This window comes from Megalobrama amblycephala, linkage group LG11 (assembly GCF_018812025.1).
Source record: "Megalobrama amblycephala isolate DHTTF-2021 linkage group LG11, ASM1881202v1, whole genome shotgun sequence".
In the NCBI taxonomy this organism is placed as follows: domain Eukaryota; kingdom Metazoa; phylum Chordata; class Actinopteri; order Cypriniformes; family Xenocyprididae; genus Megalobrama; species Megalobrama amblycephala.
In genome coordinates, this window is record NC_063054.1 from 3,916,908 (window position 1) to 3,934,150 (window position 17,243).

Sequence of the window (17,243 nt, forward strand, 5' to 3'; positions counted from 1 at the left end):
ACAACAACACGCTGAAACAACAACACAGAGAATTCACAACATTTTATTACAATAGTGTCCTCGTTATAATGTTACGTAAATGACAGTCCCAGCAGTTATTAATGTTGTGCATTGCTGTTTGGCTGCCAGTGGTGTGGTCCCTTCTGAATGAAGCCAATAATTCTGCCGATCTAACTACTTTGGGATCAAATAAATGTGTAGTTCTGACGACTGTTGAAACGGCTAACAGCACCACATATCCAAGATATATTATAAACTTGTTGTGAACCTTCTGAAAGCGTTTCGTTGGCCTTCCTCTGGTAGTTGTAGCTGCTGTCACCATAGACTTAAACAGGGCGCGCAGCTGTGACCGGTCCCAAATATGGCGGCGATAGAATACAGTGACGTCACATGAAACCCATGTATAGCCCATTGAGGTCCTGTAAACAACTATTAAAAACTGCAAAGTTTGCTATATTGTTTCATATGTCTTTATAGTATGACATTTCTATTAAAACGTCTAATAAGCAGCACCGCACAGCTGATATTCAGCTATATTATTTCTATGTGAACATATGTTGATATTAGGCTACGATATTATTAATATGCGATAATACTAGCTATATTATTCATGTTATTAGTTATTACTATGTGAACATGACTGAAATTAAAGGTTTTCTTTTATCTGTAGCTTTTCTTCTATTATTCCATAAAAAAATAAAATAAAAAAAATAAACACAATGCCAATTTTGATTTCATTAAGCTTTCTCACACTCAGCTCGTTTCTGGTCTGCATGTATGTACTCGTATTGATTCTGAGGGTAATAGTGACCCAATCTGGCAACCCTGGGAAGCACTTTTGTGTGTTTTCCCACATGTGGGAGTCGCATGAAATTGGACACTTTCTTCAGCGCGAAGGACGCTTGACGATGGATTGAGGCAGGAATATATACTCTGTTCACAGAACACACAGAAAACTCTACGCAGTTCTAGTGTCCGTGCAGTACGACAACACAAACTAAAGAGGTTTAACTCCCGGATCTCTGCACTGATTCCAGCACTGAGCATCAGCTTGAACAGGAACCTGCGGCTTCAGCACCCACTTGACTCCGGTAATGACACAAACAAGCTTTTCTCCTCTGCTCATGATGGAGCTCAGAGCTGACAGGTCCAACTGAAACAGTGTGAGATGGAAGAATGTTTTCATGCACATTTTGTATTTAGGATGGCTGTCTAATTGTTTTATTCTCGGTATTGTGGAATTGTGTTTTCATGCCTCGTGACCTAAAAGTTTCTGCGATCAAAACAGTTTCTATATTTTGTTGTCATTCAGTCATTTAGCTCAAGTCTCTATGCTATTCTCCAGCAGATTTGTATTTATTGTCTTTTATTGCAATGTCACCACTTACAGTCAGATTTATTGAACTAAGACATTATTTGTGAAGATGTATTGAGGGTTTTGTAAGCAATGCATGCACCTTGGCAATATTTGGTTTTACTTAATTCAATTGTGGACAGCGATTTCTTATTTTTTATATAGGGGTCAATGACGTGACGGGTCATTTTTTTGTCCAAAGGCCTTAAATAATAATAAAAACAAAGATATGACATCCAAAGTATGTAAGTAGTTCAGCTAGATCTCTTTTTTTAAAGGGTTTTAATTATATTCTGCTACATATAAAGGTATTTCAAAGATTTTGAAGTCTCAAAAGGTCATTCGGTTTAACCGTCTAAAGGCCAATACAGCCATTTCATTTGTGATTAAAATATCTTAAAATGTAATAAATGTATATATTTTTTATTCTGGCATAATTTTATTACATCATATATCAACATAGTGCAAAATGGTATTAAAATTATGTGTAGAAGTCGTTGCTTTGTTATGAGAAAGACAATGAAAATGAATTTGATTGATGTCATTAGGAGTAACCAATATAAAGGGACCATTTTGGATCAAGTCATGTGGTCAGTATCATGTAACAGGATGTGACATCATTCAGACACCTGCAAAGGACCACATGGTCATGAAGCAAAGTTACTAACTCTTTGAAAAATTCATGTTTTCACTTGTTCATACGCATGTCCCGAAACATCAGGTCATTCGGTACAACCGCTATAAAACATGGAAAATGTTGTAATATTTAAAAAACTTGTACTAAATATAAAATGTTTGTCCTTTCGTTAGATAGCTATCAAGCTAACTAGCTAGCTAGCTAGATATCAGCCTTTTAGCATTGTTTGAAAATATGGTCATTCGGTATAACCAAAAGTGTCATTCCGTAAAACCGAAATTTTGGTTAAACCAAATGACTTTTTTTGTGACAAATTTTGTCCATCTTGTAAAAAATGACTAAAGCAGTGTTTAATTGATTATAAAAAACACATAAATATAATTGTTAACACTTAATAAAACTAATTGTATCTCCATTATGTTTTTTACACTTTTAAAAACTTATTCATCAATGATCCATATCTTAAAATGGCCATGTAGGCTACACACAATTCAAAACTTTGTATATCAGAAAGCTACTGAGTTAATCGAAACACAGCATCTCAGCCGAATCTTTCAGGTTAACTACAAGCCACAGCACACAATAGCATGATAAATGTAACATTTTTACTATGTAATGTATGGGATGAGTAAGGCATATGTCAGTGTACTGGTTTTTGTGCAATAATTGCTCATTAAAGGGACATACATTACCATTGTCCTCTTTGAAGTCATTGTTATGATTATGATGATGTTTATAATTGTTATTTTTTGTTATTGTGTTATTTTGCTTTCGTTGGAAACAGAATGCTGCAGCAAATGTATGCAACTTCTCATGTAAGATGCAGTGAAATGAAAAGAGACAAATATTAGAGACAGATGTGGGAACTGAAAAAGAGAAAAGGAGGTTTGCAGAGCAGAGAGGTTTGCTCTTTTTTTTTTGTGATCTCCATTATCCTGTAGATTTACAGTAATCTGAGTTGCATAGCAGCCACATGAGCTCACAGTGCTGTCCACGCTTTGTGCCAAACTGTCAGTGTGCACTTGTATAATCAGAGAGAGCAGATAGAGTGCTTTTTAATGACATTTTTAAACTAGACTTTGTTTGTTTTGTAAGAAGTAAACGTTGGTTACAATGACCATTCAAGCAGAAGTGGATTCTTCAAACTTTGACTTTTGCGTAAGCTTTCTCCTCATTGAAGCAATGCACCGACTATGCAATGATGGAGAATAGTCCAGTTTTTGGTGGATATTTTTACATTATTAAGTTGCAGTATGCAGTATAGAAGACTCCTGATCAGAATTCTTAATCACCTTATCCTTGTAGTTTCATACACCGGGGAATTAAAATGATAATAATGTTTAATCAACGTTATCAACATTTCTAGTGATGCATGAAAATGTAAATTCGCTCTCTGACAGTAGGTGGCGCTTATGGAACAGCAGCGGTTTCTTTGGGTACCGCTGTTCAAAAAGCAGCGCTGCGCTTATAAACACTACTTTATATGGAGGTTAGAAGATAAGAAAATGCAATTGAAACTTTTCTGAAAACAGTCAGTTCCCTTCAGAGATACATTCATATAAATCCCAACCCCCAATTCAATATTTATATATTTTTTCCTATATTTCGAGCATCTCAAACAGCAAGATTGCTGTGCCTGGTACAAATTTTTCTTTCTTCTTTGCATCCGTCTTCAGCGTGTCCCCCTGTCTCTGGCCTGTGTTAACATCCTGTTTACAGACTTTGTAATATTTCCACACAAATGAGGTTTTGGGAAATGATTGCAATGGAGTTTGTGTGCAAGTCCCGAATAGAGACTGGCCAAAATAAAACTATAAATCGTTAGCGATTTATGGCCAGTCAACCATCTGTAAACATTTCCGTTTGATAAATTCCCTGTGAGAGTCAGTGAAGCCATACTCATTTTGATGTCCTAAATAAAAGCTAAATATAAAAATATAGCTTTTAAATAAAAATACACCTAATGAACCAAGTACACAATCTACTACACAATCACAACTACAACTACACAATCTTTATTGACTAATGCAAATACACAAAAGTATACAAAAAGTATTGGGACACCCCTCCAAATCATTGACTTCAGGTGTTCCAATCACTTCCATGGCCACAGGTGTATAAAACCAAGACTGCTTCTACAAACATTTGTGAAAGAATGGGTCACTCTTAGGAGCTCAGTGAATTTAAGCATGGTACCATGATAGGTTGCCACCTGTGCAATTAGTGAAATTTCCTCACTACTAAATATTCCACGGTCAACTGTTAGTGGTATCATAACAAAGTGGAAGCAATTGGGAACAACAGAAACTCAGCCACGAAGTGGTAGGCCACATAAAATCACAGAGCAGGTCAGCGCATGCTGAGGCACACAGTGCGCAGAAGTCGGAAACTTTCTGCAGAGACCTCAAAACTTCATGTGGCCTTCAGATTAGCTCAAGAACAGTGCGTAGAGAGCTTCATGGAATGGGTTTCCATGGCCGAGCAGCTGCATCCAAGCCTTACATCACCAAGTGCAATGCAAAGCGTCGGATGCAGTGGTGTAAAGCATGCCACCACTGGACTCTAGAGCAGTGGAGACGTGTTCTCTGGAGTGACCAATCATGCTTCTCTGTCTGGCAATCCGATGGACGAGTCTGGGTTTGCGGTTGCCAGGAGAACGGTACTTACCTGACTGCATTGTGCCAAGTGTAAAGTTTGGTGGAGGGGGATTATGGTGTGGGGTTGTTTTTCAGGGGTTGGGCTTGGACCCTTATTTCCAGTGAAAGGAACTCTTAATGCTTCAGCATACCAAGACATTTTAGGAAATTTCATGTTCCCAACTTCATGGGAACAGTTTGGGGATGGCTCGTTCGTGTTCCAACATGACTGCGCACCAGTGCAAAAAAAAACAAAGCAAGGTCCATAAAGACATGGATGAGCGAGTTTGAGTGAGTCCTGACCTCAACCCGATATAACACCGTTGGGATGAATTAGAGTGGAGACTGTGAGCCAGGCCTTCTTGCCAACATCACTGCCTGACCTCACAAATGCACTTCTAGAAGAATGGTCATAAATTCTCATCAACACACTCCTAAACCTTGTGGAAAGGTTTAGGAGTGTGAAACTTTTCCCAGAAAAGTTTAAGCTATTATAGCTGCAAAGGGTGAGCCAACTCCATATTAAACCCTACGAATTAAGAATGGGATGTCATTAAAGTTCATGTGCACATAAAGGCAGGCGTCTCCAAGCTTTTGGCAATATAGTGTATTTTTCATGAGCATTTGCAAATTAAGATGACAAACAGAGAAGATCATAGCACCGAACATTTGTCCAAAAGACCTTATACCAACATCTTTAGGTGTGTAGATCCAAACGATTAAACAATCCAAGAATTTGCAGTTTAACAAAATGTGAGATACCTATCCACACCTAAAATATAAATGTGCTAAAAAGTAGTAATAAAGTAAAACAAATAATTACATTCTTTTAGCAGGTGCTTTTATTCAAAGTGACTTATAGAGATGAGGGACAATGATAACATTGTCATGCGGGTCACGCAGTCTGATTCCTAAATAAGAGTGATTCTGCTTTATTCAGCTCTATTTTGTCTATGGAACCTTTGACAAGTACAATCACAGTGAACATTCAGATATGTGTTGGCACTGCCGTTGAGCCAGAAGGAGCAGTTGTCATGGATAGTATCATTCTTCACTTTTCAACCACACAGTATCATTATTTCTGTTTTACAATAATTCAGATTATCACAGACATACCGGGATAAAAGTTTATAGTTGGGATATAAACACTGATGTCAAGGGTAAAATAAACTAAATCACCTTTTGAAAGTAACTTTTTGGTGTTAAAAATTTTACTTTCTAATTTGTTCATCCTTTTTTGCTTCTGATATTGTGTTGAACCAAATTCAGATGGTTCTTTATATGTGAATTTGTATACCTTTGTTGAACTCTATGTAATAGTTTCCATTTGCATTGTAAGACATTGTTATTTCAAAGTTAAATGGAACAAAACTGTTTTAATCTGTGTTTATGTCAGTTTTGGGTGGGTTTTAGTTCTGTTGCCTAGTTTTCAGTTTGTTTTTCATGGTTTTTCATAAATTTTGATTATCATGTGCTCCTTGGTTTGGTGGGATTGGTTTGTTGGGATTGGTTGGATTGCTTGGGATTGGTTTGTTTTTAAGGTCTGTAATTCTATCTGTTCTTTGTCTGTTCTCATCGGTTTTACATGGTTGTTCTGTTCCAATTTTTAAAGTCTAAATATCCTGAGTATTTTGTTTTGAAAGTTTTTGTTAATAAATCAAAAAAAGCTACAATTGGATCCGTTTCTCATCTTTATTTGCAACCGCCACTGACAGAAGAATAGACAGAACAAAAACGGATCTAATGGCAGTTCAAATCCTCCTCCTCTCCCAGGGGGACAGCTCCCTTGAGAGGCACACACAGGACTTCTTGGATTTGTACCATCTAATCCACTATGATGACAACATCCTGTATTGTGAGCTTTCTGGAGTTCATGGACTGGGTCCTATTTCACCATGATTCCACCTTTAATATCGATGCCAGAGCCAACGCCTGAGCCATATATTGCCCCAGAGCCCGAACCAAACAAGCCTGACTAGGTGCGTGAGCTGGTAACATCGTCTGTCACTGTGGGAATATTGGTGGAATATGAAGGGATGGTGTGGAGCCCTGTCCTATCAGCTAATGGGGATTGTGCTCACGTCCAAATCAATGAGCCCCTGATTGATTTGGAGGAGAGCACAAATGTTTGCACCGAGCCTGTTTCAGCATTTAACACCAAATTATTGATGTTCCTGTCCCGCCTCCCGCCTCCTTTGCCTGTTCCGAGATGGCCAAAAGAGCCATTCCTGAAAATTCTTTATGTTTCGCATCGACCAAAGAGATCTGTCCATTCTGTGTCGGCCAAGGAAGTCTGTCTGTCCTATAACATCCAGGAAGGCTGTCTTTCAACCCTGTCCTCTCTGCCTCTCATCAGCCCTTCATCTGCTCGGTGTATCGTGTATCCACTTTGGGATGATTGTTCATCAGCTTGACCCTGGATTGTCGACCCATTAGAACCTCTGAGCCTGTCACTCCACCTCGGTTCATCAACCTGTCGACTCCACCGTGGCTCTTCGTCCCCTCGGCTTCACCGGGGACTGACGTCCCTACGGCTCCACCAAGCTTCCTCATTCCTCCGGCTCCACCTTGGTCAGTCGTCACTCTGCCTTCACCATGGACATACGGGCCATTGGCCAGTGACTTGTCCTTCCACCCCTTTGGCTCAGTTGGGCTCCACCTTCCCTCCGGCTCTATCTCAGATCTTGCCTTAGTCCTCCTTCACCTTGGCTTCGCCTCGGCCGCTTGACCCCACGGCTCCGCCTTGGTCTCCAGGACCTTCTGTGTCCCATTCTCTTCAGCTCTGCCTGGGTCTCCACAGCTATCAGCTCTGTCTATGTAACTGGTAATCTGTGTTTATGTTTGTTTTGGGTGGATTTTAGTTCTGTTTCCTAGTTTTCAGTTTGTTTCCATGCTTTTTTTTGATTAATTTGATTATCATATGCACCTGTTGTTCATTTCGTTGATTGATTTGTTTGGGTATTTAGGCTATTTTGTGTATTGTGTTTCTTTCAGTTTTTTGTCTGTTCTAGTCTAAGTATCCTGAGTATTTTGTTTATAGTGTTTTGTAAATAAAATTAAAAACTACTGAGATTAGATCCATTTCTCATCCTTATTTGCAACCACCACTGACAACGGCTTGTTCTGTCTTTGAAATAATCAGCTTTTTTTGTACCATTTGTTTGTCATTTTCCCAGTGGGTTGTGAATGGAGAATAAGGCAATGTATCTGACCACTACCAGCGAAGATAGGGATAACAGCTCATTTTATGACGATGGCTACGATGGGATGAATCTATCGAAACTCAACCTATGTGAAGAAGGTATGGATATTCCTTACAATTTCTTTTTACCTGCACAGCACACCATCAGTCACAGAGTTATTCATGAAATACACATCTTCTGTGACTCCATCTACCTCTCTTTGTACAGCTTGTCTGTCTGACATCTTTCCATTTTGCTTCTGGAAAAGACAGGCCTGTTCTGAGGGCTCTTTGCACTCATATGACTCCTTACATTATTAGGTTATTTGGTGTCCTTTTGGAGTCTCCAAGTGTCCTTTTTTTGGAAAGACACCTTGATTTACCTTGATTTACAGAAAATAGTTTGTTTGAATCACCCTTCAATCTGATGGTTTACATTGCTGGATATAGCAAATGATGACAAGAGTAACAAAAGGGTGCACTGTAAAAAAGTTAACAATAACGTCTTCTCACCATCAACGATCTCAAGAATCATTACCTGTTTTAGACTGTGTTCCTGCAAAACTGTTAATAAACACCTGGTTTTAGTTTTACCTGGTTTCCTGGTCATTTTCGACTGATTCTGTACGTGACACTAATATGATGTATGGACATTATTGAAACAATTCATTTATGACTATTATTGATTAAGGTTGCTCATGTTGACTTCTACTGATACTGTCCTTTAGACTGAGAAAGGATAAAAAAATCTGTCATAATATAATTAGGACTGGACATAAGACTGGATTGCTGGATATTTATGAGTAATTGCTAATATTTTTATTTGTACACTATCTACAACAATCAATTTGCTTCAACAAGTCATAATTCCCTTGAAGGTAGTCTGAAATCCCATTATCGTGATAACTTCATGAACCTCTATTAAAAGGCATCATTATTAACTGTAAATGTATTAAGTTACAAATCACTTTCAAGCCTAATAAATACATCATCTTGTGAAATAGAGTTTGCAGGTTTTCTACAAGTTGCTAAGTTTTGTCATTAAAGTGTGTCAGTGTTGTTTTTTTTTCTGTGTTTTTGTGTTTTTCGTCATGTGACTTCTCAGTTTTTGTGTTTCAGATTTTATTCCTCGGTTATGACAGACTTAGTGATCGTTTAAACTCTACTGCAATATGTATAATATAGGCTGGATGTTTTTTCTCTTTTATGCCACTCTCTTCTTCAGACTTCTTGGGTGTCTTTCTTAGGGTTGTGCAGCGTACCTGTACTGGAAATATTCAGATATATATTATATTTCAAACAGTAAAATATCATGAGACAACAGAGGAACAAGATGGACCACACAGATAAAACTCACTCTACACAATATTTGTGATGACGATATAAAATGAGAGAATATTGTGTATAACAATATAATGTTAATGCTGTATTTGTTTAAGCGCTCTGTGAAGAGCATCAAAGGTTTCTATTTACAACGCGTTTTTGCAGCGTTGAGCATTGTAGCCAATCATGGACATATCTGTTGAGCATGTGAATGTAATGGCCAATCAGATGTGTTTATGTATTTATGCTTGAAGACAAGCAACACATATGTTACTGGAGAGTTTCATGCAGTGATCTTTAATAAAATTGTTTTTAATTGAGTTCTCTTTTGAGGCTGCTTTAATATCGATGGATTTACCTACCTAGTCCATGATTTAAAGTCTATGTGTTTCCTTTCTAGACTCCCTGTTGATCAGTGTTTGTCTTTCACAGTAGGTCCATCAAAGTACAGGAGAAAGACAGATAATTGCTGTGGTCAATTGGATTCCTTCACTGCAATCAAATATGCCATTGTGTCCCTTTATATTCTGGTACTGCTCACCATATTTGGCCTCTGCATAGCAGGTAGGCATGTTTTCTTTTTCTCTCTTTGTCTTTTTCTTTTTTCTGAACCTTGCACTAGTGTTGGGCCAACTTGTTTTGCATGTTTTGCATAATTTTATACTTTATTTAAATCATTATTTATTGAAATCAAACTTGAAACAAAAGGAGAAAAGTAATAAGTAATAAATAAATAAAAATAAAGATTTATTTGAGAGTTAAATACATGCTCAGTATATTTTAGGCAATTGAAAATAGGACTAGAGCTTCACTTTTAATGCTAGTCAAAACATCACTATTTTAACACTAGCGCTTAAAACCTACCCCAGACCCTTTAAATGACTATTTTTTTGTTGCTGTATTTTTAATATGTCAATAGCCATCTGTTATTATTAATATTGTGAAATGAGTAACAGCACTTACTCATGTTGCAAGTTTGTTGTTGACCCCAAAATATTTTGGCGTTACTCCATCTTTCAATAACTACATGCAATTCCATTATGATTTCAATTCCTTACAGATTCATAAAACAGTCCACAATGAAATATGCTGCGTAAACTTTTAAGGTGGAACTGACATGATAAGGGATCTTATTAAACATAAGCCTCAGCTGTTTGTATTTAACTTTGGGGTTCTTCAGGAACAGAATAACATTTTGCAGATATTCTCCACATTATACTATTCTTTAGTTATATGAACTGGAATAACAACATTTTCTTCTGGCGTTATGAATAGTAGAATCTGTAACACTTTAGTATAGGGAACACATATTCACTATTAACTACAACTTTTCCCTCAATAAACTCCTAATTTACTGCTTCTTAATAGTTAGTAAGTTAGTTGTTAAGTTCAGGTATTGGGTAGGATTAAGAATGTAGAATAAGGTCATGCAGAATAAGGCATTAATATGTGCTTAAAAAGTACTAATAAACAGCCAATTTAGTAGTATGCATGCTAATAAGCAACTAGTTAAAAGACCCTAAAATAAAGTGGTACCACTTTTCCTTCTTATTACTTCACTCCAAAGGAAATAGTCAGGCCAAACAGTGTAACTCACTGCTGGAACATTCTGGAAGAAAAGTTTGTCTTCCAATTCAAAGAATGTATTCAGAATTATACATTAGGTATACTGCAATCCCTCTGTGAAGTTAAAGTGATTAAGTGATTGATTGTTTAATGGAAGACAAAAACTGACTCTGCTTGCCCTCTGTAATTTTCTTTTTTCCCTTACCCTGAAGTGAGAGCACAGACAAAATTTAATCTAGCCCACAGCAGGACACACGTCCAGAACTCAGTGCTTATGTGGGCTGACCCCCAATGAACCCAAGATACCACAGAGATTTATGTGTTTATTTCCTTTGCAAGTGCAAATCTTTGTTCACTAATGTTCTGCACCACTAAATTATGGCATGCATCCGTCTTAGCATCCATTTCCATGGTGCATTTGACCCTCTGTCGAGAGTGTCTTTCTTTGTGTTTTTACCTCGATGTTGACTATCTATCTCCAAACCACATTTCTGGAATGGCAAATAAGCAATGTTTGGTTTAATCAACTCAGAGACATCTATGTTTGCTAAATTATTACTAGACTGTTATGCATCTTTAAGCTGTGAATTACCTTCACGGCAATTGAGTCATAAACTACTTAAATTATAGATTCTGGATTTAGTCAGATTTACTAAAAAGAAGGTATTTGTGTATCTATCACTGTGAATCAAACTAGATAGACATTCAAACAATGTGTGAGTAGTTCATTAAAGTATTTTATGTTGCTTTGTTTAAAGTCTGTATTGCAACATTGTGTGTTGATGAACAGGTTTACAGTGTTTTTTATTGTATTTTCTGCTGAGTTCCAGATGCATTGCACAGCATTAACTGTTCTTGGACGCAATGTTCACAGCATGAATGTTGTGAAACTTGTTGATTTAAAAAAAAAAATTGCCACTTGCATGTTGTTTACAACAGATTTCTTATGGAAATTAGCAAAAATAATGGCTCTTAACAAGGTAGATTTTGACCTAAAATGGGTCACTGCACAGTTCTGATTGGGTTACAAACAGCAACGGAAATTTTCAGTGTTTGCTCACTTCATGTGATCTTACGCTTTAGTGGCATATAAAAGTTAAACAAGACTTGGTTTAAAGTACTGACAACAACTGTCTCATAAATTTTGTTTCTAAACACTCGAATCATGACAAAAAACACCATTTGTCAGGCTGGACCAAGCTAATGTGCATGCGCAGTCCTAAGCATGCATCTCAGAATATACAATAGGGTTTGGTAAAAAACAAACAGAAATTTAATGTATTATTTAATGAAAGTCCTGACCTTAGCAATTGGTCTTCTGTGCTCGACTGTCTGTTCCTGAGACTCTATTAGCACTGCAGTTCACACATGAAGAACTACAATAGATGGCGTGAGAGAGAAAGACATGATATGCATGATATGCAACATAAATATCTCCTTATTTAGTGTTCCTTTAAAGAGGACCTATAATGCCCCTTGTCACAAGATGTAATATAAGTCTCTGGTGTCCCCAGAATGTGTCAGTGAAGTTTCAGCTCAAAATACCCCACAGATCATTGATTATATCTTGTCAAATTTGCCCCTATGTGGGTGTGAGCAAAAACACGCCGTTTTTGTGTGTGTCCCTTTAAATGCAAATGAGCTGCTGCTCCAGAAGAGGGCGGAGCTTTAACAGCTCAACAACAACAAAGCTGGAGAATCTCACGCAGCCAAAATGAGGATTGTCAGTAACGGTGTTCAGCCTTACATTGTTCAAACCGGAGTCGACACTGATGGAGAGACTCAGGAAGAAGTTACAACTTTTAGAATGAAACTGGACGTTTCTGAATGGTTAGTGGATAAATTTATGTAGTTGCTGTGGAGTTGATTCAACTCGTTCACTAGCATGTGCCGTCATGTTCATCTTTTGTGCAAATCCAGCATTGAACTGACCCTCGTTTGTGAAGCAGTCCGGCGTAAAATGATTTGCGCAAATATGTAATACTTACAGACTTTCTATGACACATTTCCTTTATAAATGAAATTCAACCATGACTGCTCAGTGACTGCACATCCAATAACAGAACATTAGTAATGTTTTTTGGCAAAGACAATATATATCTCCAGTTGCTACAGTGAGAAAACAGAAATAGCAGACTGCTACGGCTCACTCAGGGCGATATCTATGCTAATAGGGCAGATCGTCGCCAGTCATCTGTGTTCAAACACCTTATAAAACATTGTGATCTTATTATAAAATCTTGCTCTGAAGAATGAGCAGTATAGAAATGAACTCTTTCATCCAGTCACGACAAACTAGTCTAGAGACTCCCGACTTCTTGTTCTTCTTTTCAAGGCAAAACAACACCAACATTAGCTCAGTGGCTTGCTTTGGTTACTAGTTTAATACCACATCATTAGGCTTTAGGCAAGTGCCAACATGGACCAGTTGCATGATGACATGCCCTCATTCTCAAAAAATAGTTTAATTTTTAAAAACATTTTTTGTTATGTTTTAGTTTGCCAGTTATAGAATCTGGACCATGAAGCAAAACATGCAGAAACCCTGGAACACTACCCTGCAGTATTGAAGCGCAGAACACACATGCATCAGCTGAATGAGTCATTCATTGCACAAGCCATTACATCATTCGTCTGTTTGCTTGAAATTTAATATGAGCAAAATGGGAGGGAGGAATATCTACAAGAGAAGGAAAAAAGAGGTAGAGAAAAACAGAGAGAAAACCGAGTGTTCTTTTTAATTGGAGTGTTTTAGAACAGATGAGTCACACACAGTTTAAATCACTGAACATGCACCAAACAGGCATCATGTGTAATGATTGAACTACAGGGATATTCTGTAAACACACGCCAGGACACTACATGTTACTTTAATTAAACCGATATTTCCTCCCCAAAAATATGCCTTAAAGGGTTAGTTCTTCTGAAGCGAAGTGATGTGTTTTTGTAAGAAACTAACTAATAGGGCTGTCAAATTAAATTTTGAATATTTGAATATTTGTCAAAATTAAAATTAAAATTGTAGGTGTGCATTAGGCAGCCTTATCAGAGGCGCACAAGATGGAGTGATGATGTAAGAGACGTTTTTGCATTTTAATGTTTTTGTTAACCTATCCAGTTTAACCCGCTAGATGCAGCACTGCTGCGTTGTTTATTCAAAACATTGCAGGACCAGAAAAACTCAATGTGGTGATTATATAGGTTACATCAAAACTGCAACCAAGCTGTTGAATGCACACAGAGAATGCATTTTCTGAGCTGCTTTTCCATTGTGAGCTAGACAGACATCTTTGACCGTTGTAAAGTTAAGTTTAGCTCGAGACTTTGTAGGGGTTTTCCCCATTCCACTGCATCTCATGTTTTTTAAATGCAAAGTTGACCCCAGGGGGGAAATTAATCCTCCATTCTCATTTCTTGAAATTTGTGTCACAGTAGTTAGCTGAGTTTTGTACAAGTCATGTATGAGTTTGTTTGCAGCTATTAAACTGGATACCGATGGAGAGCACCATCCAGATGCCCAGATAACTGGAGTTTGTGCGGTGTGGGATTTTTGGTGGGTTAATATAAAATAACTATTTTTCAACATTTATCCCTTTTCTTTCCAGTATCAAAATCCCATGCATCTTCACAGAGGGAGGAAGCACTGCTGGAGAATGTGACTCGTCTGGGAGAGCACTCTAAGACCTTGCAGAAATCTCTTAGCCAACTCCCCTCCCAAAGCGACCTTCTGGAGAACATCTGGAAGCTCGAGAGCCTCTTCCATAATCATAGTGAACAGCTGCAGCTGCTAGGTAACCACCCATATGCAAAGCAGAAGAGTCTAGAAAGTTATTTATACCCACTTCGTAGTCAAACACATTTTTAATAACTATAGTAATGAGTAAAATACAGTATAAATAGCAGTATATATAGCAGTAAAATTTACTTAGCTTTTTTTTCATTTATTTTGTAATGGAAGTGACCCCATATATATTATTTTGATATATAGAAATGACAAAGTAAGAGAGAAATTAAATGTTTAGTTCTTGAGTTCTTATGGTGCTACTGTCTGACAGTCAGTATTACATATAAAATGTTGCTGTTTGGGAAGCTCTCCAAAAACATTGTTCATCTAATGTCTGGTGACAAAAGTTGATTGTTGATTAGAATAAAAAAAAAAAAAGAAAATTAATAAATGAAGTTCAAACTAATGTTATTCATTTTATTGGTAGTTGGTGTAAGCAATAGTTTGTTTGAACAGATAGATTTTATTAGTATCTAGTGCACAATACTGAGTGATGAATACAAAGAAAACAATGTTGATATTGACATTAAATAAAAATATTTAAGAATCTTCCTGAGCCAATATAAGATATAAGATAAAAAATATTCAGAAATAGTACTTTTTTTGTCAAGTGATCTTTTGAGGAATATCGCCATTGACTGAATTCACTGTGCTCAGAACATCTTTTTAATTTATAAACTTTCTTTTAACAGTCAGTTCATTCAACACCAAACAATGCAAGATTCACGTTTCAAAATACAACCCAAATTCCAGAAAAGTTGGGACGCTTTTTAATTTTGAATAAAATGAAAACTAAAAGACTTTCTAATCACATGAGCCAATATTTTATTCACAATAGAACATAGATAACATAACAAATGTTTAAACTGAGAAATTTTACAGTTTTATGCACAAAATGAGCTCATTTCAAATTTGATGCCTGCTACAGGTATCAAAAAAAGTTGGGACGGGGGCAACAAATGCCTGAAAAATGATAACATCATCAAAAGATTCAGAGAAACTGGAGAAATCTGTGCATAAGGGACAAGGCTGAAGACCTTTATTGGATGCCTGTGGTCTTCGGACCCTCAGACGACACTGCATCACTCATCGGCATGACTGTGTCAATGACATTACTAAATGGGCCCAGGAATACTTCCAGAAACCACTGTCGGTAAACATAATCCGCCGAGCCATCTGCAGATGCCAACTAAAGCTCTATCATCCATATGTGAACATGGTCCATAAGTGCCGTCATGTCCTGTGGGCCAAGCCTCATTTAAAATGGACTGTTTCAAAGTGGGTCAGACGAGTCCAAATTTGACATTCTTGTTGGAAATCACGGACGCCGTGTCCTCCGGGCTAAAGAGGAGGGAGACCTTCCAGCATGTTATCAGCATTCAGTTCAAAAGCCAGCATCTTTGATGGTATGGGGGTGCATAAGTGCATACGGTATGGGCAGCTTGCATGTTTTGGAAGGCACTATGAATGCTGAAAGGTATATAAAGGTTTTAGAGCAACATTAAATAAAAAATATGTCAAAGACAACCACAAACTCTTCAGCAGCTGGAAAACTATATCAGGCAAGAATGGGACCAAATTCCAACTCCAAAACTCCAGAAAACCATAACCTCGATGCCCAGAATTCTTCAAACTGTTTTGAAAAGAAGAGGAGATGCTACACCATGGTAAACATGCTCCCATCCCAACTATTTTGAGACCTGTAGCAAGCATCAAATTTGAAATGAGCTATATATTTGAAAACTAACTAGTGGCGGGAAAACAGGAACAAAGGAAAAAGGTACAGGAACTAACTAAACCAAAACAGAACATACATGTGACAACAGGCTACAATTGCCACATTATGAAATGCACTTGTACACTTGTACACAATCTATTTAATGCGAACAGAAATGTTATGCACGTATACTGTTTTTTGCATGTAGTTACATAAATTAATATAGCTGCAAGCAGCCATTAATGGGGTTCAAGCGTTTTAAGGCCTTTAAGCACATAAAAAAGATTTTTTGTTTTATTTAGCAAGCATGTAACCATCTTGATCATACATGAAAAAGACCATTTACAGCCAATACAGGCAATTTACCATATGAAATATATGGTTTCTAAAACTTTTTAACAGTTATTGAGGTTGAGCCAAAGTTGTTTTTTGAATATTTAATGAACAATTCGATGGACAGCGGCGGTCCTAGAGGCAAAGTTGCTCAGAATGAGGAGTTCTACCATGTGGTATGAATTTCATGGGCGTGTGTGAAAAATTGCGTGATACTCGATCGTTTGTGCACATGAGAAACGCAAAGGCGCCCCCGGTGGCCGATTTATTTAGAATTTCACACACGTGAAAGTCAAACAGGCCCAATGAGTTTCATTCCGATCGGACTCTGTTAACCTTGTCTGATAGCTGCTCAAACTTCATTGGACGATGACAGACATGTTTTTTGAGGTACGTCAATGTCCTCATAGACATTCATGGCACCTCAGACAAAGACACTGCATGCCAATTTTCAAGTCGATCAGACTAACGGTGAAGTAGTTATAGCTATGTTCGTGTTTTTTTGCTGCTATAGCACCACCAAGTGGCCAAACGCTGCATCCTTTTTCATGCAACCACAGAATGAGCTCTTACATAGGTGTGCTGAGTTTGGTTAAAATATTTCATTCTGTTATAGCCATTTTCGTACAAGTGGCTCCGGCCACTTCGAAAGTTTTGGCAGCCATTAGGGACCGTGAATTTAAATTTCAATATTTTTTTGATAATTATTGAC

At 37.4% G+C, this 17,243-nt stretch overlaps 1 protein-coding gene across 2 annotated transcripts in view; it reads left to right on the top strand.

Moving 5' to 3' along the window:
• Positions 1-835: 835 nt before the first annotated feature.
• The window catches only part of scara5 (scavenger receptor class A, member 5 (putative)), a 31,074-nt gene continuing 14,666 nt past the window's right edge, over positions 836-17,243 (top strand). Inside the window, exons 1-4 of one of the 2 annotated variants that reach the window (XM_048208387.1) lie at positions 836-1,091; positions 7,804-7,928; positions 9,564-9,695; positions 14,303-14,488. In XM_048208387.1, the coding sequence (XP_048064344.1) occupies positions 7,814-7,928; positions 9,564-9,695; positions 14,303-14,488 (433 nt within the window). In that variant the 5' untranslated portion in view covers positions 836-1,091; positions 7,804-7,813. The remainder of the gene's footprint in view (positions 1,092-7,803; positions 7,929-9,563; positions 9,696-14,302; positions 14,489-17,243) is intronic. The other variant, XM_048208388.1, reaches the window with a different exon arrangement.